Source organism: Stomoxys calcitrans, chromosome 3 (assembly GCF_963082655.1).
Source record: "Stomoxys calcitrans chromosome 3, idStoCalc2.1, whole genome shotgun sequence".
Taxonomy (NCBI): Eukaryota; Metazoa; Arthropoda; class Insecta; order Diptera; family Muscidae; genus Stomoxys; species Stomoxys calcitrans.
The window spans coordinates 182,073,059-182,097,910 of NC_081554.1; the positions used below are offsets into that span (position 1 = coordinate 182,073,059).

General features: G+C 39.9%; 2 protein-coding genes across 5 annotated transcripts in view; both read left to right on the forward strand.

Annotated features, from left to right (window-relative positions):
• LOC106085833 (beta-1,4-glucuronyltransferase 1) overlaps positions 1-24,852 on the forward strand; it is a 384,493-nt gene that overhangs the window by 312,152 nt on the left and 47,489 nt on the right. The window lies entirely within an intron of this gene.
• LOC106085836 (DNA polymerase delta subunit 3) lies at positions 19,801-21,399 on the forward strand. Its single transcript, XM_013250270.2, has one exon. The coding sequence runs from the start codon at positions 19,913-19,915 to the stop codon at positions 21,236-21,238; it is 1,326 nt and encodes a 441-aa protein (XP_013105724.2). The 5' UTR covers positions 19,801-19,912; the 3' UTR covers positions 21,239-21,399.

Genomic DNA, 24,852 nt, shown 5'->3' on the forward strand with positions numbered 1-24,852 from the left:
CAATGAATTATGACTAACTGTTGATGGTATGTTTAAGAATATTTCTAAGGAATAATTCAATATGGCAAAGTCACATAGCGAAAAATGTCCTTAGAAAATCTTAAATCATACTTGTGTCCTTTCTTTCAATGTTGAAAAAATTTTTGACAACATTTTCTACCAAAATAAAATTTTGGACAAAACTTTCTACAAAAATAAAATATTGAAAAATTTTTCTTTAGAAATAAAATTGTTACCAAATCCTATATATTGGGTTGCCCAAAAAGTAATTGCGGATTTTTCATATAGTCGGCGTTAAAAATTTTTTCAACGGCTTGTGACTTTGTAATTGCATTCTTTCTTCTGTCAGTTATCAGCTGTTACTTTTAGCTTGCTTTAGAAAAAAGTGTAAAAAAAGTATATTCAATTAAAGTTCATTCTAAGTTTTATTAAAAATGCATTTACTTTCTTTTAAAAAATCCGCAATTACTTTTTGGGCAACCCAATATCTTCTATTATATAAAAATGAAATTGTTGCGCTCCGTATAGACTCAAAGCGGCTGAACCGATTTTAATGAAATTTGCACACAGTTTGTGCCCCATACTGGGTACAACATTTTTTGATATCCAAAGGGGGGGCGGACCCTCCTCCTTACTCCAATTTTCAAAAACGCCAGATCTCGGAGATGGGTGCACCGATTTAAGCGACATTTTTTATGCCACCTTATGGTACCAAAAAAACACGAAATTGGTATAAAATTTTAGGATCATATAACCCAAGGAGATGTCCCCTCCCAAACCCCACCCGAACGGGCATGTTTACCGATTGGGGCAATATGGGTATCAAATGAAATGTATTTAAGAGTAGAGTACGAACTTGGTATAAAAATGTCAACCTTAGTGTTCGCGGGGGTCCCCCACCTCCAAAAAAAAAGCCCCCCAACAGTACTCCTTCGACGCTTTGGGCAATATGGGTATCAAATGAAAGGTATTTAAGAGTAGAGTACGAACTTGGTATATAAATGACACCCAAAGTTTTCGAGGGGGTTCCCCACCCCAAAAAAACCCCCCCTCAGGACACTTCACCGCTTTTGGCAACATGGGTATCAAATGAAAGTTGTTTGGAAGTTGAGTACACATCTGTTATAAGTATTTGGTCCAAGGAGTCTACGGGGCCTCCCCAAAAAAGTCATGAATGTCCAACGTCACAAATGGGCATCAAATGAATGGTGTTTGGGAATTGACTACGAATCTGGTATACACTTTTGGGACAGAGTCCGTGACCGGCCAACCCATCAAATACACTTCAATAGGATGTGTAGTTCGATGGGGATGCTTTGGGAATTAGAAGAAAGGTCTGCGACAGCAGAGTTCGTATCTAATAATGATAAAAGGGTCCAAGTATCTGGGTCACGTCCAATCGTTCAACAGGACATGTAGATCACGATAATAAAGAACTCAAAAAATTTGTCTTTTGGGTCTTAGCGACCCTCTCCTCACAATAAAAACAACACCCAACTCTTTTGTAGGAAGAACGAGAATATATTGTACTCAAATGAAAGGACGTGTAGAAGGGCAATCCCCCTCCCTCAATCCAAACAGAAAAAAGAATTAAAAATAATATATGGAAGCCGATCCGGATGGAATAGGACAGCAACAGGTCTTTGGTACAGAGTACACTTTTTGCCCTCAGATTGGGGTAGACACAAAAGGACCTGCGGATCTTTAGAAATGTGGCATCCCAATTGGTAACTTCAAAACCCGCCAAATGGCAATATAAACCAATAATGACCATATGGGGCTCAAATGAAAGGTATTTAAGCCTAGAGTACGATTCTGATATATGGGGTCCACCTCACCCCCAAAAATACCCCGCATACTGGATATATTTACCAACCATAGCAATATAAGGCTCAAATTAAAGAAATTTGGGAGTGCAGAACCAATATGATATCCCAATTGGGACGAAATATCTGCAAGGCCGTACCAGCACCCCTAAACAGGACTTTTTTCCTGACTGTGCCAGTATAAGGCTCAAATAAAATAAGAGAGTGCAAGAAGGCGCAACGGAGCGGACCCTAACCAGCTAGTCTTAAAAATTGATTTGTGTTTGTTTATTTGTTCCGTATAGACTCAAAAACGGCTGAACCGATAACCTTGAGATTTTCACAAAAGAATACATATGCTATATAAATTTTTAATATCGGAAGTGGATAAAACTGGACCGATCGGGACAATATGGGACTCAAATGAAAGGTATTCAGGAGTAGAGTATGAAATTCATATTTAAAATTGGGTCCAAGTAACTGGGGCCACCGTAGCGCAGAGGTTAGCATGTCCGCCTATAACGCTGAACGCCTGGGTTCGAATCCTGGCGAGACCATGAGGAAAATTTGTCCACGGTGGTTTTCCCCTCCTAATGCTGGCAACATTTGTGAGATACTATGCCATGTAAAACTTCTCTCTAAAGACGTGTAGCACTGCGGCACGCCGTTCAGACTCGGCTATAAAAAGGGAGGCCCCTTATCATTGAGCTTAAAACTTGAATCGGACTGCACTCATTGATATGTGAGAAGTTTGCCCCCGTTCCTTAGTGGAATGTTCATGGGCAAAATTTGCAATTGCAAGTAACTGGGGGTCGCCCCAACCTCACAACCCCTAAATTGGGTTTATTGGACGATCATGACAATATGGGACTCAAATGCAAGGAATTCGGGAGTAAATTGCGAATATGGTCAGGAAGAAAAAATGGGCTTTAAAATTTGTTGGTTTTCGGAAGGGGGCTGTCCCTCCCCCCTTATGCCAAAAACACCACCCAAAATCAAAAGTGGACCCATCGGGAGAGTAGAATACGAATATTTGAAATTTGAGTCTAAGTACCCATTGGGACGCCCTTACCCCAAAACTCCCTCAAAACAAACATATTATCAATCAATATGGGGCTCAAAAGAAAGGCATTTGGGAGAAGAGTAAAAGTTTAGCCACGAACTGAGCAGAGGCAAACTTCTCACACATCAATGAGTGCTTTCCGATTCAAGTTTAAACTCAATTATAAGGGGCCTTTTTATAGCCGAGTCCGAACGGCGTTCCCCAGTGCGACACCTCTTTGGGGAGAATTTTTTACATGACCATGCATGGCATGGTACCTCGCAAATGTTTCCAGCATTAAAAGGGGATAACCACCGCTTTAAATATTGTCCGATGTTCGCGCCATGGTTCGAACGCACTCTTTGAGTGTCATAGACGGACATAGGCTACAGTGGCACGAATTAGATATCCACATTAGAGAGTTAAAGACGACGCAGCGGAGCGGGCCCGTTCGGCTAAGTTTTTATAAAAATTAAATTTTGAAAAAAATCTAATTTTGACAAATTTTTTTTTAAAAAATAATTTAAATAATTTTCATTAAAAATTAAATTTTGGGATAATTTTCTCTAAAGTTTTGAAAAAAAAATTTTCTTAAAATTTAGACAAAGTTTTTTAAAAAATAAAATTTTGAGAAACATTTAGAAAAAAGGGTTCGAACGCAGGCTTTGAGTGTCATAGGCGGACATAGGCTACAGTGGCACAAATTAAATATCCACATTAGAGAGTTAAAGATGGCGCTGCGGAGCGGGCCCGTTCGGCTAGTTTTTTATAAAAATTAAATAAATAAAAATAAAATAAAATAAAATAAAAATTAAAAATAATTTAAATAATTTTCATTAAAAATTAAATTTTGGTAAAATTTTTTTTGATTTTTTTTTTTTAAATTTCATAAATTTTTTAAATTTTATGAAAAATAAAATTTTGAAAAAATTTAGAATAAAAATAAAATTTTAAACAAATTTTCCACAAAAAAAACTTTCTTAGTATAAAAAATTTGAAACATTTTTCTACATAATAAAATTGTGAAAAAATTTTTTACATAATAAAATTTTGACAAAATTATTCAAAATTATCTAGGGTAATAGGGCGTAATAGGGCGTAACCTCCCCCTTACCCTAATTTTCAGAAACGCCAGTTCTCGGAGAAGGGTGGTGCGATTTAAACAAAATTGTGTGCTCTCATATAGTACCCTAAAAATAAAAATTTGGTATCCAAATTTCGGATGGGGTTCCTAGGGGGGCTGCCCCACCCTAAAACCTACCAAACAAATGTTTACACCAATCACGACAATATGGGACTCAAACGAAAGGTATTTAGGATAAGAAAACGTATCTGATATCCAATTGTCGGACCAAGTGCTACGGGGAACCACCTTAAGCCCCAAAACACCCCTAAATCGGACATATTTAGCGACCATGGCAATGGGACTCAAATGAAAGGTATTTGCGAGTAAAATACGAATCTAATATCCAAATGTGGGACCACGTTTCGGGAGGTCCACCCCTTCCCCAAAACCACCATTAAACAGGACTTATTTAGTGACTATCAACATTCGGGAAATGTGTCACTCCACCCCCACAACACCACCCAAATAGGAAGTATTTGCTCACTATCGCAATATGAGACTCAAATTAGAGGGTTTTTGGAGTAGAACACGAATCCGATATATATTTTCAAGGCCCCCAAAACACCCTCCAAGCCGGTCATGTTTGCCGACTATGTAAATATGGGGCTTAAATTAAAGGTATTTGGGAATAGCCACGTATCTGGTATTAACATTAGGGGCCAACTGTCTAGAGGACGTCCCACCACCATTACAACCCCCAAATAGGACGTATTTGCTCACCAAGACAATTTGGGTCTTAAGTAGAGTGGAACTAAACATTCATAGTTTTTAAGGCCAATACCCCAAACCGGACAAATTTCCTGACTTTTACAATAAGGAGTTTAAATGAGATTTGAAAACGAATTTGTTACCCAATTTTGAGGCCAAAATCAGTATGGGGTTCAAATAAATGATATGTAGATATATGAGAATAGAACACATTGCAGATATATTTTTAGGAGTTAGAATTTGGGGGACCATCCCACTCCCCAAAACACTCCTAAATCGGGCATATTTACAGACCATGTCAATGTAGAGCTTAAATGAAAGGTATTGGGGGGTAGAACAAGAATTGATACCCATTTTCGGGAACAATTTTCTGGCGGTCTATCCCTTTCCCAAAATACCCCACAAACAGCAATTTTTTAGTGACCATAGCAATATGGGGCTCAAATGAAGGTATTTGGGATACGAATTTGATATTCAAATTTAGGACCATGTATTTAGGGCATCACTTCTTTCCCAAAACACCCCCAAAGGGAAAAAATTTTTGGCTCAAATGAAAGGTATTTGAGATTAGAAAACAAATTTGATAACCTATTTTGGGGCCATGTGTTTGGGGGACGCCTCATCCTGTAAACACCTCCTAAGCCAATGCAATATGGCGATTTAATAAATGGTATTTGAGAGAAGAGCACAATGCAAATATCTTTTCAGGGCCAAAAACCTGGGGGACCACCTCTCCCCCGAAAACACCACTAAATCAGACATCATGAGAATATCGGGCTGAAATGAAGTATTTTAAGAATGGAGTACACTGTACATCCAAACTTAAATTCGTAGACCAATAAAGATCATTTGGAATTCAGACAAAAGCACTCATATTGTTAAACTGTTGGTCAAGCGATATACTATTTTCGTAGCATGGTATTTCACAAAAAGATCTTTAATTGTCGAAAATAAATATTCCAAGGATACTTTTGTTCCATATAAAGTAAAAAAAGGCGCAGCGGAGCGAGCCCGGGTCAGCTAGTTTCCTATAAAAAATAAAATTTTAACAATTTTATAAAAATATAATTTGTAAAAAATTTTCTTTAAAAATGTAAGTTTTGTAGAAAAATAAAATGTTGACCAAATTCTCGATTAAAAATAAAGTTATTATAAAGTTCTCGGTACAAATAATATTTTGACAACATTTTCTATGGAAATAAAATTTTGATAATTTTTTTTTAAACAAAAATGTTGACAAAACAATTATAAAATCTTGGGTAAATTTTCTATAGAAAAAGTTTCGGTTTACGGTAGGCCTGCTTCGGCCTAGGTTCGCTCGCCGTGGACGTTCCCTTTCTGACAGGTTCAGCGACACTTGGCATGGCTTCGTCCTTCTGTACAAGAGAGACAATACTCGTACACCCTCGCAAGGTCGTATAGCGAGGCATTATTTCAACAGGGACCAGTTATATAATGTGGCAGACCAAAGGTTGACCTCCCTTTAGTCTGACAGATTATAATGCAGCCAAAGAGAAAGTTTAATGCCTTCTTATTGCCACAACCAATGACCTTGACTCTCTTCTGCCATTTGGGGCCATCGAATTCCATGAAATAGTCTTCCTCTCATTTTCTGATGAATTTTGAACTCAGCACGATATTTGCATCTTAAAATTTCTTTTCAAAACATCTTTTCAAGTTGTTGACTTTATCCCGTTGCTTGAGTATCATTTGGTTTTTCCTTACTTTGTATTTCCTCTTTGAGTTTGTCTCTCTACTCATTTCCTTTTCCTTTTTTAAAACAAATTGTTTGCTTTTCCTACGTATCACTTCGCTGTGGGTATTTTTAAATTTTTTTATTCTTGTCATACTTCCTGTTTCCACAATTTGTTGCCGTTCTACTCTTAAGGAAGGTAAAGCTGTATGATATCCTATAGGTATTACACACCATCTTTGATGGTGTTGCTGGTGTTGGGCTCATAATTTTTTTGATTCTTTATAATTTGTTAAATAAGTAATTCTTCTTTAAATATTTAATATTCATATAAATAAAAGTCATCGAAAAGCTATGAAAATGAAATTTTCCGAGAAGTTGAAGATAGAACCTAAAGAGAGGGTATTAGTTAGAAAAATATAACTTTAGTCTGAATTTTGGGTTTTTTTGCCTTAATGTATTTTTTTAATAATTTAAAAAATTTTTTTTTCTTCTCTTTTTTCCAGGTAAGATATGTGGGGTTTCGACAAAATTGCAAAAATCTCAGAGGTGAGGCTTGATAAATTTTATTTTGTAAACTACACATAATCAAACTTTTACTCAGTTTGTAACAATGAAAAGTTTAAGGTTTGCCAATAAACATTTCTTCTCCACTTATTCCTCTCCATTCCAAATTTGAGTACAAAAACTTAACTCTACTACCATAGGCCATTCATTTGAGTACTGTTTTTTCCCATATCCTATAAGCCGTACTCTACTTTCTACTCAAAACCATGTGCATAACGTATAGTGCTACCATGATAAAGAATAGGAACCTAGTGGTGTCCTATCTCCTCTACTTACTCCTGTGAGGGGGGGAGATCGGCTGGAGAACGCCCAGCACAAGGACGTACACACAATAGAAGAAACTTTCGATGGCAATATGCACCCGTTGGTGGTACGCAAAATGTGAAGACCGACATACTGATCCAATACTTCGACCAGTACCGAGTGAACCGGGTCCTAATAGACTAGGTAAACCATATGCTAAGGAACCGGTGGTTAAATTGTAAGTGCCATGACATGAAGCTAAAGAACAAGTAAAAAGGCGCTAAGTTCGGCCAGGCCGAACTTTAAATGCCCACCACCTCGGGTATATATGTAAACCACCTTTCGTCATAATCCAGTGAAAATGCTTAATTTATGGCCCCATGGCAGTTTATCGAAATATGGTCCTATTTGGACCAAATTCGACATGGACATTGAGTGGTCTAATAAGTACAAGTCATTGTTGCAGAAACTTGTTGAAGAGCCTAACACAACTCACTGTGCCAAATTTCCGAGAAATCGGCCATTAAATGCGCCTTTTGTGGGCCCAAGATCTTAAATGGAGAGATCGGTCTATATGACAGCTATATCCTAATCTGGACCAATCTGGGCAAAATTGAAGAAGAGTGTCGAAGGTCCTAACACATTTCACTGTCCTAAATTTCGGCAAAATCGGGCAGTAAAGACGCATTTTATGGGCCCAAAACCTTAATTCGAGAGGTCGCTCTATATGGCAGCTTTATCCAAATCTGAACCGATCTGGTCTAAATTGGAGAAGGATGTTGAAGACCCTAACGTAACTCACTGTCCCAAATTTCGCCAAAATTGGACAATGAATGCATCTTTTAGGGGCCCAAAACCTTAAATCAAGAGATCGGTCCATATGGCTGCTATATCCAAATCTAGACCGATCTGGGGCAAATTGAAGCAGGATGTCGAAGGGCCTAGCATAACTCACTGTCCCAAATTTTGGCAAAATCGAACAAAAAATCCGGCTTTAATGGGCCCAAGACCTTAAATCAAGAAATCAAATTTTGGCGAAATCGCACAATAAGTGCGCCTTTTATGCCCCCAAAACCTTAAATCAAGAGATCGGTCTATATGACAGCTATATCCAAATCAGGCCCGATCGGGGTCAAATTAAAGAAGGATGTCGAGGGGCTTAACACAACTCAGTGTCCCAAATTTTAGCAAAATCGTATAATTAGTGTGGCTTTTATATGGGGGCTACGATATAGAAATCTTAGAACTTAACCTGCTTTTGTACAAAAAAAAGAAACTGTGAAAAGTTTCAGCTCAATATCTCTATTTTTATAGAATATATCGTGATTTCAACAGACGGTCGGACGGACATGGCTAGATTGTCTTAGATTTTTACGACGATCAAGAATATATATACTATATAGAATCGGAAATTGATATTTCGATGAGTTTCAAACGGAATGGCAAAATGAAGGTACCCCCATCCTTCGGCGGGTTATAAAAAAATGACACATGGATATATTTTATCGCCACTCCTATGAATGACCTCCATAAATAACCTACTACGAATCCTGACTGAAGCGGGCTTTGAACCCGCTGGGCAGACTATATTATTATACTTGTAAGCAGTAAGAATCCGAACCAGCTATGCAAAAAGACCGAGTGGGTTTTGGATATGACATACGACTGTATTAGACCCAGGGGTCTGAATGTTAACCCAGAGACTGAAATCTGCCTATTCACTAGAAGGGTGAATGTGAGGCGCGACATTTTCTCAACAGCATGATTTCAATATCCAACAAAATCAGGTGATCTTGGACAGAATACTGAACTGGAAGTGTCACATTCAGAATCGCACTGAGAAGGCTCACAGGCTTCAAATGGGCCCTTAAGCCGATAATGATTCACGAGGTCTACAGGAGCGTGATAAAACCAATGCTAACTTAAGCCTCAGTATTTTAGTGAATTGCGATCGAGCAAAAGTGCAACATAAAGACAATATAAGAGGTTTAGAGAATATGTTGCCCTAGCATAGGTGGGGTGATGAGAACTCCGCCCACTCGGATACTGGAGACTATTCCAGTTGTCCGACCTATAAACAAACATATTAATTATAAGGCAGCCACTTCGCCCACATAGCCGGCCACTACGGCTTAATAACAAATATAACAATTATGTATGTTTATGTGTCGGACATCTGGAATACTGAATAGAAGAAGATGAGAGAGTGAATAGAAGAAAGGAACAGGTCATACGATCGCGGGATAATCGAGGCGACAAAAGGAAACCTGTGTAGATTGGAAGAGTTTGCAGATCTGATACCTGAGACGACACTTGATGTGAAATGTGAGACACTATTGGCAGCGGTAAGGTCTTGGTTTGACGGAATTCTGGTCTTGCTATCTGACATTCCATGCTACATGGATGCATCAAAGATAGAGGACAGAATGGGTCTGGAAGTCTACATAAAGGACACAGAGACTGATATCTGTTAACGACTGGCAGTTCAAAATACGGTCCTGCAGATAGAGATCCAGGTGAACGCCATACCGGGCAGTGATATGCCCATCAGGGCTATAACAACCAGAACGGTGAGGTCACAGAGGGTCATGCAGTATAGAAAGAAGATTAACACCTTCTCGAAGATGGCACGATCTCCATCGATCGGGTGTCGCGCCCTAGCGGTAAGGTCCCGTTATTCATGCAGTATAGAAGGGAGATTAGCACCTTCTCTGAGGATGGAACGATCCCCATGTTATGGGTGGCGAGCCCTAGCGAAGTAAGGGGGTATGAAAGAACAGATGATTAAGCCATGAAGGCCAGAGGACTGCCATAAGAAAACTTCCAATTACTACGCAGTTCAAGTTAATGGATGTAAACCGATCGTCGTATTTGGGTTCTTTAACCCTTAGAAGGCTCAAATTTCACCTGATTTGGCTGAGAATTGGCTCAAAAACCTATCTTATAATTTACAACATCAGTAACAAGTTTTATCCGAATCGGTCAATATGGTGATATATACACCCCTAAGTATCGATATGTCCCGATATGACTTCTTGAGATTAAAACAAGTAAAAGCGTACTAAGTTCGGCCGAATCTTAGGAACCCACCACCACCAGAGACTCTAGAAGTCAAATCAGTTTATATGGGATATCGGTTTATATGGGAGCTATATCAGGTTACAGACCGATATGAACCGTATTTGGCACAGTTGTTGGAAATCATACAGCACCCTACATGCAAAATTTCCGCCAAATCGAACAATAATTGCGACGTCCAGGCGCTCAAGTAGTCTAATCGGGAGATCGGTTTATATGGGAGCTATATCAGGTTATAGACCAATTTGGTCCGTAGTTAGCACAGTTCTTGGGAGTCATAACAGAAAAATTTCAGCCAAATCGGAGAAAAATTGAGGCTTCCAGGGGCTAATCGGGAGATCGGTTTATATGGGAGCTATATCAGGTTATACACCAATTTGGGCCGTAGTTAGCACAGTTCTTGGGAGTCATAACAGAAAAATTTCAGCCAAATCGGACAAAAATTGCTGTTTCCAGGGGCTCAAGAAGTAAAATCGGGAGATCGGTTTATATGGGATCTATATCTAAATCTGAACCGATATGGCCCATTTGCAATCCCCAACGACCTACATCAATATTAAGTATCTGTGCAATATTTCAAACGGCTAGCTTAACGCGTTCGAACTCGACTCGTACTCTACTTGTACTTTACTCGTACTCTACTCGTACTCTACTAGTACTCTACTCGTACTCTACTCGTACTCTACTCGTACTCTACTCTACTCGTACTCTACTCGTACTCTACTCTACTCGTACTCTACTCTACTCGTACTCTACTCGTACTCTACTCGTACTCGTTCTCTACTCTACTCGTACTCTACTCGTTCTCTACTCTACTCGTACTCTACTCGTACTCTACTCGTACTCCAGTCGTACTCTACTCGTGCCCTACTCGTACTCTACTCGTACTCTGCTCGTACTTTACTCGTACTCTGCTCGTACTCTACTCGTACTCTACTCGTACTCTACTCGTACTCTACTCGTACTCTACGCTACTCTACTCGTACTCTACTCGTACTCTACTCGTACTCTACTCGTACTCTACTCGTACACTACTCGTACTCTACTCGTACTCTACTCGTACTCTACTCGTACTCTACTCGTACTCTACTCGTACTCTACTCGTACTCTACTCGTACTCTACTCGTACTCTGCTCGTACTCTACTCGTACTCTGCTCGTACTCTACTCGTACTCAACTCGTACTCTACTCGTACTCTACACGTACTCTACTCGTACCCTACTAATACCCTACTTGTACTCTACTCTTACTATACTCATACTTTACTCTTACTATACTCATACTTTACTCGTAATCTACTCGTACTCTACTCATACCCTACTTGTACTCTACTCTTACTATACTCATACTTTACTCCTACTTTACTCGTACTCTACCCGTAATCTACTCGTTTTCTACTCGTACTTTACTAGTACTCTACTCGTATTCTACTCGTACTCTACTCGTATTCTACTCGTACTCTACTCGTACCGTACTCGTACTCTACTCGAACTCAACCCGTACCCTACTCGTACTCTACTAGTACCCTACTCTTACTCTACTCGCATTCTACTCGTACTCTACCCGCCAATAATATGGCTTGTCATATCGAGCATCATAGGCACTCAGTATTTGTGCAAGAGCCGGTGCCGCCCGGCCTCTCACTGAGACTTTCCGCTCGATACCGCTGATTATCCGCCCCTGCCGCTGCAACTACTCCGTATAGAGATATCCACTATCCGCAACCTGTGGACGCGCCCGGTAGCTCGCAACTAAGCTTCTCGTGACAGCCATGACCATCACACAGATGCTCACAGCTATCCCGTGCCGGGGTACTCTACTTGTATTCTACTAGTACTCTACTCGTACTCTACTCGTACTCTAGTCGTACTATAGTCGTACTCTACTCGTACTCTACACGTACTCTACTCGTACTCTACTCGTACTCTACTCGTACTCTACTCGTACTCTACTCGTACTCTACTCGTCCACTACTCGTACTCTACTCGTACTCTACTCTAACTCTAATCTAACTCTACTCGTACTCTAGTTGTATTCTACTCTACACATACTCTACTCGTACTATACTCGTACTCTACTCGTACTCTACTCATACCCTACTTGTACTCTACTCTTACTATACTCATACTTTACTCGTAATCTACTTGTAGTCTACTCGTACTATACTCGTACTCTACTTGTACTCTACTCGTCCTCTACTCGTACCTTCCTCGTACTCTACTCGTACTCTACTCGTAATCTAATCGTACTCTACTCGTACTCTCCTCGTACTCTACTCTTACTCTACTCTTACTCTATTCATACTCTACTCGTACCCTACTTATACTTTACTCGTATTCTACTCCTACTATATTCCTACTCCACTCGTACTCTACTCTACCTTTCATTTGAGACCCAATTTGTTTTGTTGGGCAAACATGTCCATCTTTGGGTACATATGTTACAGATATCCTTCAGGTAAGCGCCACGTCAAATTGTAATAAATTTTAATAATTGTTTTGTAAATTTTTAAAAAAGAATTTTGTAATGACAGCAAAACTGCATTTTCATCTTTGTCAAACCACCTGCTCAATTGATTGACTTTCTTCCATTGACTTCTTTCCACCCCACCCACTGGTGGGGGTTGTTGTTTGGTGGCATAATGACCTTCGTCGCCTTCTTGTACTTTCTTCCTTGTTTGCCATAAAAATATTTATTGTATCTTCTTTTTTTCATTTCGGCGCATGTTTATTGTTGGTGGTGTGTTGCCACCAATGCGGCTGTTGTATTCGGGCAAACCTTAAATTTATTTAGTGGCAAACAAATATAAAAGCACACACAATTTGTTTGCCATTTTTATGCGAATAACAAGCCAACGTTTATTTATTTATTTTTTTTTTTTTTTATTCATCTTCGTCTTTGGGGACGAGTTGTGAATGCTGCCACTTACATCGCCAGTGGTACACTCAAAGAAATATGTTAGTTTGAGTTAGTTTGGTTTTTATAAAACATTTTAGACCATTATGAAGCCACAGATACAGGAGGAGGAAGATGCCTTGCAGTGTCCACCATTGAACCATTGGTAAAAAAAAACCGGGAGGCCACCATAGCGCATATGTTAGCATGACGCTAAAGACCTGGGTTCAAGCCCTGCGAGAACATCAAAATAAATGTTCAGTGGTAGTTATCCTCTACCAATGCTGGCAACATTTATGAGGCATTATGCCATACTAAAACTTATTCCCGAAAGAGGTGTCGCACTGCGGCACTCCGTTTGGGCTCGGTTATAAAAAGGAGGTTTCCTATCATCTGATATATAAAATTCAATTTGTGTTTGTTTGTTCCGTATAGACTCAAAAACGGCTGAACCGATTACCTTGAAATTTTCACAGATTGTGTAGGTTAGTCTGGAAGGAAACATAGGCTATATAATTTTTTCATATCGGGAGGAGGCGGACCCTCCCCCTTACCCCGAAAGTACTAACCAAAAAATAAAAGTGGACCGATCGGAACAATATGGGATTCAAATGAAAGGTATTCAAGGGTAGAGAACGAATTTCATTAAAAAAAAAGTTGGGTCCAAGTACCTGGGGGCCGTCCCAGCCCCAAAACCTCTTAAAATAGGGTTATTGGACTATTATGACAATATGGGACTCAAATGAAAGGTATTCGGGAGTATTTTACGGATATGGTCACCAAGTATAGGAAGAGGCGTTACAATTTGTTGATAATGGAGGGGGGCGGACCCTCCCCAGTTACCCTAAAAACACCACCCAAAATCAAAAGTGGACCGATAAGGACAATATTTATATTAAATGAACAGTATGCGGGAGTAGATAACGAATCTGGCATACAATTTCATGTCGAAGTATAGGGGATCACCCCACCCCTACAAAAATGTCCAAAATGGGTACATTAGCCAATCACGGATATATGGGACTCGGTTTGTTTGTTTCGTATAGACTGAAAAACGGCAGAACCGATTTTCTCGAAATTTTCGCATATTGTGTGGGGTGGACTGGAAGCAAAACATAGGATATATAATTTTTCTATATCGGACAGGGGACGGGCCCTCCCTTTTATGCCAAAAACACAACCCAAAATCAAAATTGGACCGATTGAGACACTACAGGTATCAAATTAAAGGTATTGGAGAATAGAATTTAAATATGGTATTAAAATTTGAGTCTAAGTACCCATCGGGCCGCCCCAACTCCAAAACTCCCCCAAACAGACATATTGGACTTTCATTTCAATATGGGGCTCACACGAAAGGTATTCGGGAGTAGATTACGAATATGGTCAGGCAGGAGAAATAGGCTTTATAGTTTGTTGATTTCGGAAGTGGACGGACTCTCCCCTTTTACCCAAAAACACCACCCAAAATCAAAAGTGGACCGATCGGGACAATATGGCTATCAAATGAAAAGTATTGGAAAATGGAATACGAATATGGAATTTGGATCTAAGTACCCATCGGGCCGGCCCAACCCTAAAATTCCCCCAAACAGATATATTGGGCGTTCATGACAATATGGGCCTCAAATGAAAGGTATTCGGGAGTAGATTACGAATCTGGCATACAAAACAAGATCAAAGTATATAGGGGGTTCCCCTTCCCTCCAAAAACGCTTTAAATTTGAATATGACCCATCATGACTATATAGGGGACTCGGTTTTTTTGTTTGTTCCGTAGATGTCGGGAGGAGGCGGACCCACTCCCCTTACCCCAAAAACGCCACCCATATCCGAAAGTGGTCCAAGGGTATCAAATGAAAGGTATTGGAGACCAGAAAACGAACATTGTATTGAAATTTGGGTCCAAGTACTCAGCGGGCCTCCCCAATCCAAAAACTCCTCTAAACTGATATATTCGAAGTTCATGTCCATATGACCCTCAAATAAAAAGTATTCGACAGTAGATTACAAATATGGCAAAAATTAGGTCCAAGTAATGGGAGGTGGCCCCACCCCCAAATACCCTCAAATGGGCATATTTGCCAACCATGGCTGTAAGGGACTCAAATGAAAAGTAATTGGGGAGTAGATTACGAATATGACTTTAAAATTTGCCTTCAAGTCTATGTGGCGCTTTTCCTCCCCAAAAAGATACGTCAAATGGGTTTTTTGACCCATTATGATAATATGGGACTCAAATGTAAGGTATTTGAGAGTAGAAAACGAATTTGATATCCAATTATGGAGCCAAGAGTTTTGGGGTACGCCCTAAAGCACCCCCTTAACTGAACTTCATTTTCGTTGGGAATAAAGAATGAATTTTGTGCCGGTGGCCGCCCCAGCCTTAAAATACCCTCCAAACAGTTCATATTTACCGGCCATGGCAATATGGGGCTCAAATTAAAGGGATTAGGAAGTGCAGCACGAATTTGATATCCATATTTGAGTCGAAATGTCTGAGGTGCCATCCCTTCCCTAAAAAGCACTTCTCATTATCCTAATTTTTAAAAACACCAGGAACAGAGCAGGGGCGGACTTCTCCCACATCAATGAGTGCTTTCCGATGCAAGTTTAAACTCAATGATAAAGGACTAACAGTTGTTCTATAGCTAACTCTTCCTTCAGCTCATTCACAGCTTCCTCAAAAATCGTTTCTTGTAATCAATAGACTATCAGCATGTTTTTCAATCAGACAACGTTTGATCTGTCATGAAGGACACAATGAGCTATGCTATCTAAATTTTTTTTTTTTAAATTTTAATTTTTTGGTTTTTGCTACAAATGCTAAAACTTTTTTCCCCGAGTGTATAAATATTTCTGCATATGCGCCGAGAAAATCGCAGAATACGCCAAACTACTAACTGACAAGTGGCCAAAATGTTGAGTAGGGGCTCCCCTATAAGGTAATAAACTCTTGAATATATAAAGACCTATATTTCTATATATAATGACATATACGATGGTAAAGAGGAGGAAAAGTCACAGGTGTGGAGGGGGCATAAGTTAAGGGGAACCGAATATTCGTATACAATTCGTTAGTTCCAATAAAAGATGAGCATAAATTTGCAAAAGGTGAAAAGAATGTGCGGCGGGTGATGTTGATAATGATAATGCGGATGATGATGACGATTCAAATGTGGAAGTGGATATGAGAATTTCAAATTACAGAGATGATTCATTCACTTGTGTGGCAGTCGCTTTTGTGTTGCGGTTTAATGCACTTTCGCACACAAAAACAAGCAGACAAAACAAAACGTATTTCATATGAATGTGGTTTCCAAATTATTTAGTTATGTACATCCGACCGATATTTATGATGCGGTTTGGAAAGGGTTTGCAATTTTGTAAAAAAATCCCCCTTGCCCGCTAATGCAAAATGTAAATGACAATGACCTACAGAGTAATGTAATGCATAAACATGTCAATTAAAAAGATGAGGTTAGAAAGTGGCAAGTTGGTTTATGCAAAGCAAAAACTTGGCATAATTGTCGAAATTTTTTTTTTTAATAAAAAAAAAACAATAAATTTAGAAAAACTTTGTCAGAATAAGATTTTCATAAATTTTTTTTTTCAACATTTTTTTATACCCACCACCGAAGGATGGGGGTGGGTCGATGCAACACATCGATGTATCCATTTCCGACCCTATAAAGTATATATATTCTTGATCAGCGTGAAGATCTAAGACAATCTAGCCAAGTCCGTCCGTCCGTCTGTTGAAATCACGCTACAGTCTTTAAAAATAGAGATATTGAGCTGAAATTTTGTCCGTCCGTCTGTCTGTTGAAATCACGCTACAGTCTTTAAAAATTGAGCTATTGAGCTGAAACTTTGCGCAGATTCTTTTCTTGTTCATAAGCAGGTTAAGTTCGAAGATGAGCTATATCGGACTATATCTTGATATACCCCCCATATAGACCGATCCTTCGATTTAGGGTCTTAGGCCCATAAAAGCCACATTTATTAACCGATTTTGCTAAAATTTGGGACAGTAAGTTGTGCCAGGCCCGTCGACATCCTTCTTCAATTTGGGCCAGATCGGTCCAGATTTGGATATAGCCACCATATAGACCGATCTCTCGATTTAAGGTTTTGGGCCTATAAAAGGCGCATTTTTTGTCCGCTTTCGCCGAAATTTGGGATAGTGAGTTAAGTTAGGCCCCTCGACATTTTTCTGTAATATGGTCCAGATTGGTTCAGATTTGAATATAGCTGCCATATAGATCGATCTCTCGATTTAAGGTTTTGGGCCTATAAAAGGCGCAATATATATAATGTAGGGTATATGCCATATACATATGTATACATATATGTAGGGTATATGCCATATACCCTACATTTGAGAATCATATTGCCATTATTGGGCTACATATCAACTAAGATATAAGGCGGACTGTCAGCCACTTATTAAATGTTTGAATACGACGTTTGTACTCTACTCCTAAAACACTTTTATTTAGACCCCCATATTTGGGGGCCCTTGAGATTGGTGAACCAAAATTTCGTTGTTTAATTCCTACTCTATTCTCAAATACCTTGAACTTGAGCCCCATATTGTGATAGCAAGGCTACATGTCCGTCGGTGCCTTTTGAGGTAAAACTCTCTGAAAATTGAATCCATATTTCAAAGTAAAGTTCGCACTCCACTTGTAAAACCTTTATTGTCAAAATAAGTGGTTTAAGAAAAAAGGATGACCCCCCATACACTTGATATTTTTATGCCACATTTGTACTGTCTTCCATTTGAGACCCCATATTACCAGTTCGCGATACATTCCCCTATGGGTTGTTCAGTGGCTGGTCAAACCCTTACACAACACCCTTCTGATATGGAAATATAAAGTGCACTATTTTCATCACATCATCATTATACCCTACACCACTGCTGTGGTACAGGGTATTATAAGTAAGTGTATTTGTTTATAACACCCAGAAGGAAGAGAGATAGACCCATTGATAAGTATACCGATCGACTCAGAATCTCTTTCTGATTCGAGCCATGTCCGCCTGCCTGTGTCCATGTTAATTTGTGTACAACGTACAGCTCGCAATTTCTACCCGATCGTCTTAGAATTTGGTACAGGCATGTTTTTCGGCCTAGAGACGAAGCCTATTGAAATTGGAAAAAATCGGTTCAGATTTCGATATAGCTCCCATATATCTGTGCGTCAGATTTGCAGTAATAATGCAATGAAATGGTCATTTGTAAACCGAGTCTCTAAAAATTTGGCAGGAAGGATTTTCTTACGATTCTCGACATTACTGGTGAATTTCATGGAAATCGGTTCAGATTTAGATTATAATTTTTTGAAATATTTCATTAAAACTTGCATCGAATTGCATCAGTGATCTTCATTTTAATTTGATTTTTTATGAGCAATTTTGCATATATATGATTTACGTGGAAAATTTTGCAAAATTTTATTTACATTGAAAATTTTATAAAATTTTTGTTTATACAAAATTTAATAGGAAATGTTGTATGTTATTAGTTTAATTTTCGAAATATCTGATTTGTTTCAATTCGTATTTGTTAAATTTTCTATTTTAGTTATGTATTTAGTAACGATTCTACAGAAGTTGCAACATACAGTTGCTCTTTCTACTTATACAAACTGTATTTATCGTTCAATAAATCCATCTTCTCAAATTTTCCTCTGCCCCATATAAATTCAAATTCCACCAAACCGTTACACCACATTTCAACCCTTTTTAAGAACAGGGTTGTTTATATGATATGGTATTCGTCAAATAGCTGTTGTTCTCTCTTTCGCTCACTGTATCATACCACGTCATACCTGTTACTCAATCACCATCAAGGTAGTTTCGTTGGGGGTAGATTATGCTAAACAAACACAGCCCAAAGTAATGTCAAAATAAGTTATGAATTTTCAAAAAAAAAAAAAAAACAAATTATAAGATAAAAAACTTATACAGATAAAGCTAGAACAAAATACATCCTAACAAAACATCCTAACATGCTGGATTGTGAAAAAATGCAATATACAAAACATCTCAAGTAGTGTGAACGTTTGAGATTTTGCTCAAAACGACATAAGCAAAATGAGTCAATGTGGACACAGCATTTTAATGGTATCATGAGTAATAGGCAATGCCAAATTGGGGAAGGGGCAACGCGCCCTATACCTTCATACTATTGTAGCCATTGCAGAGAAAGTCGAAGCAGTCGGTGCCTTTATGCGCAGTTTTCATAGCACATCTGATGCATGGTCATTGTTATAATATTTGTGAAAAGAAAGGTGTATGCGTAACCATCAGTCGTGACTGAAAAATCAGTCACATGATTTTTTTCGATGAATGGCTGCTATCGATTATCGTTTACAAAGGTATGTGTAATCATTAAATGACAGATATTGAAAAGCTCGTTCCGTGCCAAACAAAATTATAAAACGAGAAGTAAAGTATGAAAAATTGAATAATATCAAAGAAGTTAAAGTCAACACGTACAAACGATGACTACGATCATGATGTGCCGTATAAAAGGACCATTCGACACATTTTGACTTTTCGTTATTTTTTTTACTTCTACTTCTTGAAAGACGACTTCGACTTTTTTAGACAAAAAGTCAACTAATCGATTACTCCAAAGTCGATTTATCGATTAGTCGAAAGTCTTCTTTGGGATTCCTATTTTGGCTAGTTGTCCAGAAATTAACAAAATCATAATACTCAAATAATCATCTCCAATCATTATGGGTTCCACGAAACTTAAAGAAGATTTAAACAATTGTTTGGTTACCTTCGATCGCAGAGTTCTGATGACCCAGCTGCTGGACGATTACAAGCTGACTCACAACGAAGTCAATAGCATTGTTGGCGATTTTGTTAAGGAACAGGAGAAAAAACAAAAGCTAAAATTTGAAAAGTTCTATGTGGTCCATGGCAAGCAGCGTAAGGAGAATAAAGACTACAAGGAAATCTACAAGGTGGTGGAAGAAGCCAAATTGAAGGATTGGATGAAAAAGTTGGAAAATGCAGAATCCGCACTGTATGCAATCGAAGTGGCGGGAGGAGCCAAAACGCCGGCAGCCATATTCAAGCCCATGAGTGTTGAGCAAGGTGTTAAACAAAGAGCTGGTATGAATGGTCATGTCAACAATGGTTCAGGGAATGATAAACCAGTGACATCTAAAGAAATCAAAAACGAGAAGAAGGAAGTCAAACAGCCAGAGGCCAAGAAAGAGAGTCCAACAAAAAAACCTACACAGTCAGTGAAAACTGAAAAGAAACCATCGCCCAAAATTGAAAAACCTTCCCCTGAGAAATCCAGCAAGCCAGCCGCTAAAAAAGGAAGCATCAACAACTTCTTTGGCTCATCCTCGTCAGCAAAAAAGAATGAAGACTCTAAGCAGCAAACCAAATCATCAAGCGGTGCGGTTAAACCTCCCACACCCAAGAAAATGGAAGATTTCTTTAAAAAGCAAGCAGAGAAACCAAAATCGGCTACTGAAAGTACCAAAAAGTCGTCATCATCCTCAAATACCTCCGTGCAACTTTTCAATGATGATGAAGAGGAAGAGCCTGAAGTTGTCTCCTCAGATGAGGAGGAAAATTTGGAAGCCCTTAAGAGAGATATCATTTCATCAGATGTCGAAATGGAAAACGATGATGAAAAGGAAGAGAAAAAACCAGCAGCCTCTAAGCGTAGACGTATCATAGATTCCGATGATGACGATGAGGAAGATCAACAGCCATCGGTGAAACAAGAAAAGTTGGATGAAGCTACCAAGAAGGAAAAGGATGATGATGATGAGGATGAACCAGCTTCACAAAATGAAACCTATTTAGATGAAGATGGCTTTGTCATAACTAAAAAGGCCAAACAGAAAGCACAACCCACAAAAAAGAAATCACCTGCCAGCGCTTCGTCCTCGGCTAGCGTCAAGAAATCGCCTACAAAGAAAACTTCTCCACAGGAATCCAAAAAATCATCACCAAAATCCTCCAAGACTACACCGCCAACAGCTGGAAATAAAACGAAACAGCAGAATATTATGAGTTTCTTTACGAAAAAGTAGAAAAGATCTAAGATGTTCCAGGGGCAGATTTTCCAGAGCCCGTAACTATCTTTGAAAAAGAAAATGAAATAACTTTTTGTTATGCTTCTTCTGGTTAGTTTTTATATATCATAGTCTTTAAGAATGTATTATAAACAATAAGAAAGAACGTTTAAAATGAAGATTGCTTGTTAACCACCATATGGGAATCCCATGCTTTAGACTAGCCTTGAAAGGCGAGGTTTCATGATTTAAAAAGTACCGTAGCGAAAAAAGACCTTGTATCTATGGCAATGTAATATAATACCTATGAATTTATGGTCTGGCACCAGCCACAAGGCAACTGTGCACTTCACTGTATGATTGCTAGAAACCACATGACACACATCATCTATTTAACTGCCCGGCCAGACGTTACGTTACCCTTTCCCAATGGATTGAGTACTGAAACTACCACTTTCCCGAGTAAAATATAATTAAACTTTCCCAAGGCAACCCTTGTCCAAGACAAAGTGTACTAAAACAACATGTCCAAGGAAAAGGATATTTATTTCCCTTTTCCAAGGGAAAGGCTATAAAATCTATGCTTAACCAAGGAATAGGGTACAACTCCCCTTACCCAGCAGACAAAGCTGACGAATACCTGCAGCCTGTACAGTTGTCACGGTTAGAATGTGCTACGTTAGGATAAAGAAGTGGAGTTGGGGGATCGGCCTTCGTGATAAACCATTCCGTGCACCTGGCACTAGTAACTTCTTCATGGTATGTATGGGGATAGCAGTCAACTCTGGTACTTTCGAGATAGAGCTATACAAGGTGCACATACCGCCGGTTAGATGTTGGGTCTCAATTAATATCCAAGTTTACAGGCCCGACATTAGTGGCCTACTATTTGGCCATAATCGCCTGGTTTAAGGGGAATTTAATGCGCATCACGCTTCTTGGCATTCTCCCGTAGATAACGATCAGTGAAGACATCCTTTGGCAGAGCAGATTGCAGGCTCCTCGTTTTTCAGGGTGAATGAGGATGCCCCCATTAGGATTACGAGGAGATGCAGTCGCTCGCCAGACTTGTCCATTGCATCCCCTGATCTCCTAAGTGACATATCCTGGCAAGCCGTCATTTCTTTGGAATCAGATCACCTGCCATAATTCTCACCGACGACCCGACTACATAACCCCTCGACACCCCCTCAAATGTGCTAGTTGCCGAGAGGAAATTCCGAGACATCATTAACGCAGCAGCCGCTCGCTTTATATCAGCCGTTCAAATACCCCAAGTACGGCCCAATTTCCCGGCGATAGCAGTGATACTCGCAGACGAACGTGATGGGATTCGTTGCACACTAATCCCAAAACCAACGAGCTGAATATGGAGATAAAAAGGGTAGTCAACGAACATAAGCGGAATTTGTGACTGGAACGCTTGGAGCAATGTAACTGAGGTACCGGTGAACGTAAACTGAGGCCTACTGTTAAGTCATTCTCGAACCCCGGTAGATTGAATGCCAGGACCTTAGTAACTTTTGGCCACGTAACTGTGACTGATCCCAAGAGATGCGCCAGGTTGTTCAACCGTCAATTTATGGTGCATCCCGAGAGTGACAAGGGAAGGAGGAGAGCCATTCTCCGAATTCGTGTTTTCCGAGCCAATGAACAGCCATCACAATTTACCGTGGGCGAAGTTACGAATGTGATACATGGCGCCAAATCGCCCAAGGCGTTGGGCTCCGACGGAATCTCTACATTTATGTTGCAGAATCTGGATTAACCTGGAGTTGAATACCTTTCTACTATGCTCAACCTGTCTTTGAACACTCTTACAGTTCCCGATGCCTGGAAAATGGGCAGAGTAATCCCGCTACTGAAGCCTGGAAAGGACCCGAGTTTGGGGGAGTTGTACAGACCGATCTCCCTTCTCTCACAAGTAGCAAAGACGCTTGAGGCATTACTCCTACCGAGCGTCGTAGGAGAATTTCCATTCGCCGAGCATAAACATGGATTACGAAGACTACATTGCACAACAACAGCTTTGCATGCCATCACCGCACAGATTTTCCGTGGCTTCAATCAGCCCAGGCCATGTGATAGGACGGTCCTCGTGACACTGGACCTATCAATGGCATTCGACACGGTCAGCCATACCAAATTATTTGAGGACATCGCCAACACGTCCCTCCAGCCAGGCCTGAAACGCTGGGTCGCGAATTATCTGTGTGGTCGTGGCCAGATATTTGTGGAATTTAGGGATAAGAAGTCGAAACACCGTAGAGTGAAACAGGGGTTCCCCAAGGTGGTGTGATATTTCCGGCACTGTTTAACCTCTACCTATTCTCCATTCCACCCCCTTCAGACGGCATAGAGATCGTATCATATTCGTGCGATTGTACGATCATGGCATCAGGCCCGCCATCCATTGTTGACATCTGCGATAGGTTGAACGTCTATCTCAACGAACTTGCCTCATATTTCGCTGCAAGAAATCTAAAGATATCTGCCACCAAGTCTTCAGCCACATTGTTCACTACAGATACGCGTGAGGTGATTGCCAAGCTGACTGTGATGGACGATGGAGATTTGATTCAAGTGTCCCAAAATACTGTGATAGCTCTTATACATTCTTCCCACATGCCACAGCAATTTGCAATAAAGTCAAAAGTAGAAACAAGGTATTCAAGTCACTTGCCGGCAGCACTTGGGTTGCAGATAAAGAAACCTTGTTGACTACGTTCAAAGCAATTGGTCGCCCGTGGTAAGTTATGCAGTGCCAATGTGGTCTCGTCGGCTCTGTGGAACGCAGTGGAATAATGTAAAGATCTGTCAGAATGCCGCCCTCCCAACTGCGTCGGGCTGTCTCCTCAGTTCTCATGTGGACCAACTCCATAAGGAGACAAAAATCCTACACGTGCGAAGACATAACTACAAGCTGTCTAAGCAACACCTTTTGGTGTTACATCCAAATCATCATCTTGTGGAGAGATATCCACCGCCCAGAAGCTTTAAGGTAGATCTACATGATGTAGAGCGTGTGGTTCTGCGCTACAAGAGAGAACCTCTCAATCAAGCAGGTATAGACAACAATTATGTAGACACGTTAGCTACCGGGTGAACGTAGTCCTTGGAGAACGACCGCCTCCCATTGCACCTGAAGTAATTGACCTCCCCCGGCAAACCAGAGTAGTTCTGGCGCAATTACGTTCCGGCAGATACAGCCGCTTCAACGCCTACAGAGCAAGGATTGATGCCGACGACCTGCAAAATGTATGTCCCGATTGTGACATGGGACCGCACGATACATGTCACATGTTTAACTGCCCAGCCATACCCACTCGACTCAATCTCAGGCAGACGAAAGATAGAACACTACAAGCTGATACAACAACAAGGGGAAGGGTAGTTAAATCATCCTTACCCAATGTAAATGGTAGTTATAATAGCCTTACCCAACGGGAAGGTTACTAAAGGTACTCCTTCCCAATGGAAAGAGTACTAACTCTACCCTTTCCCAATGGAAAGGGTAATAAAACTATATTTTTCCAATGGAAAGGGTACTAAAACTACCCTTTCCCAATGGAAGGGTACTAAAATTACCCTTTACTAATGGAAAAGGTACTAAAACTACCCTCTCCCAATGG

Coding starts and splice junctions, on each gene's coding strand:
- LOC106085836 (XM_013250270.2), top strand. CDS start 19,913: ATGGGTTCCACGAAACTTAAAGAAGATTTAAACAATTGTTTGGTTACC.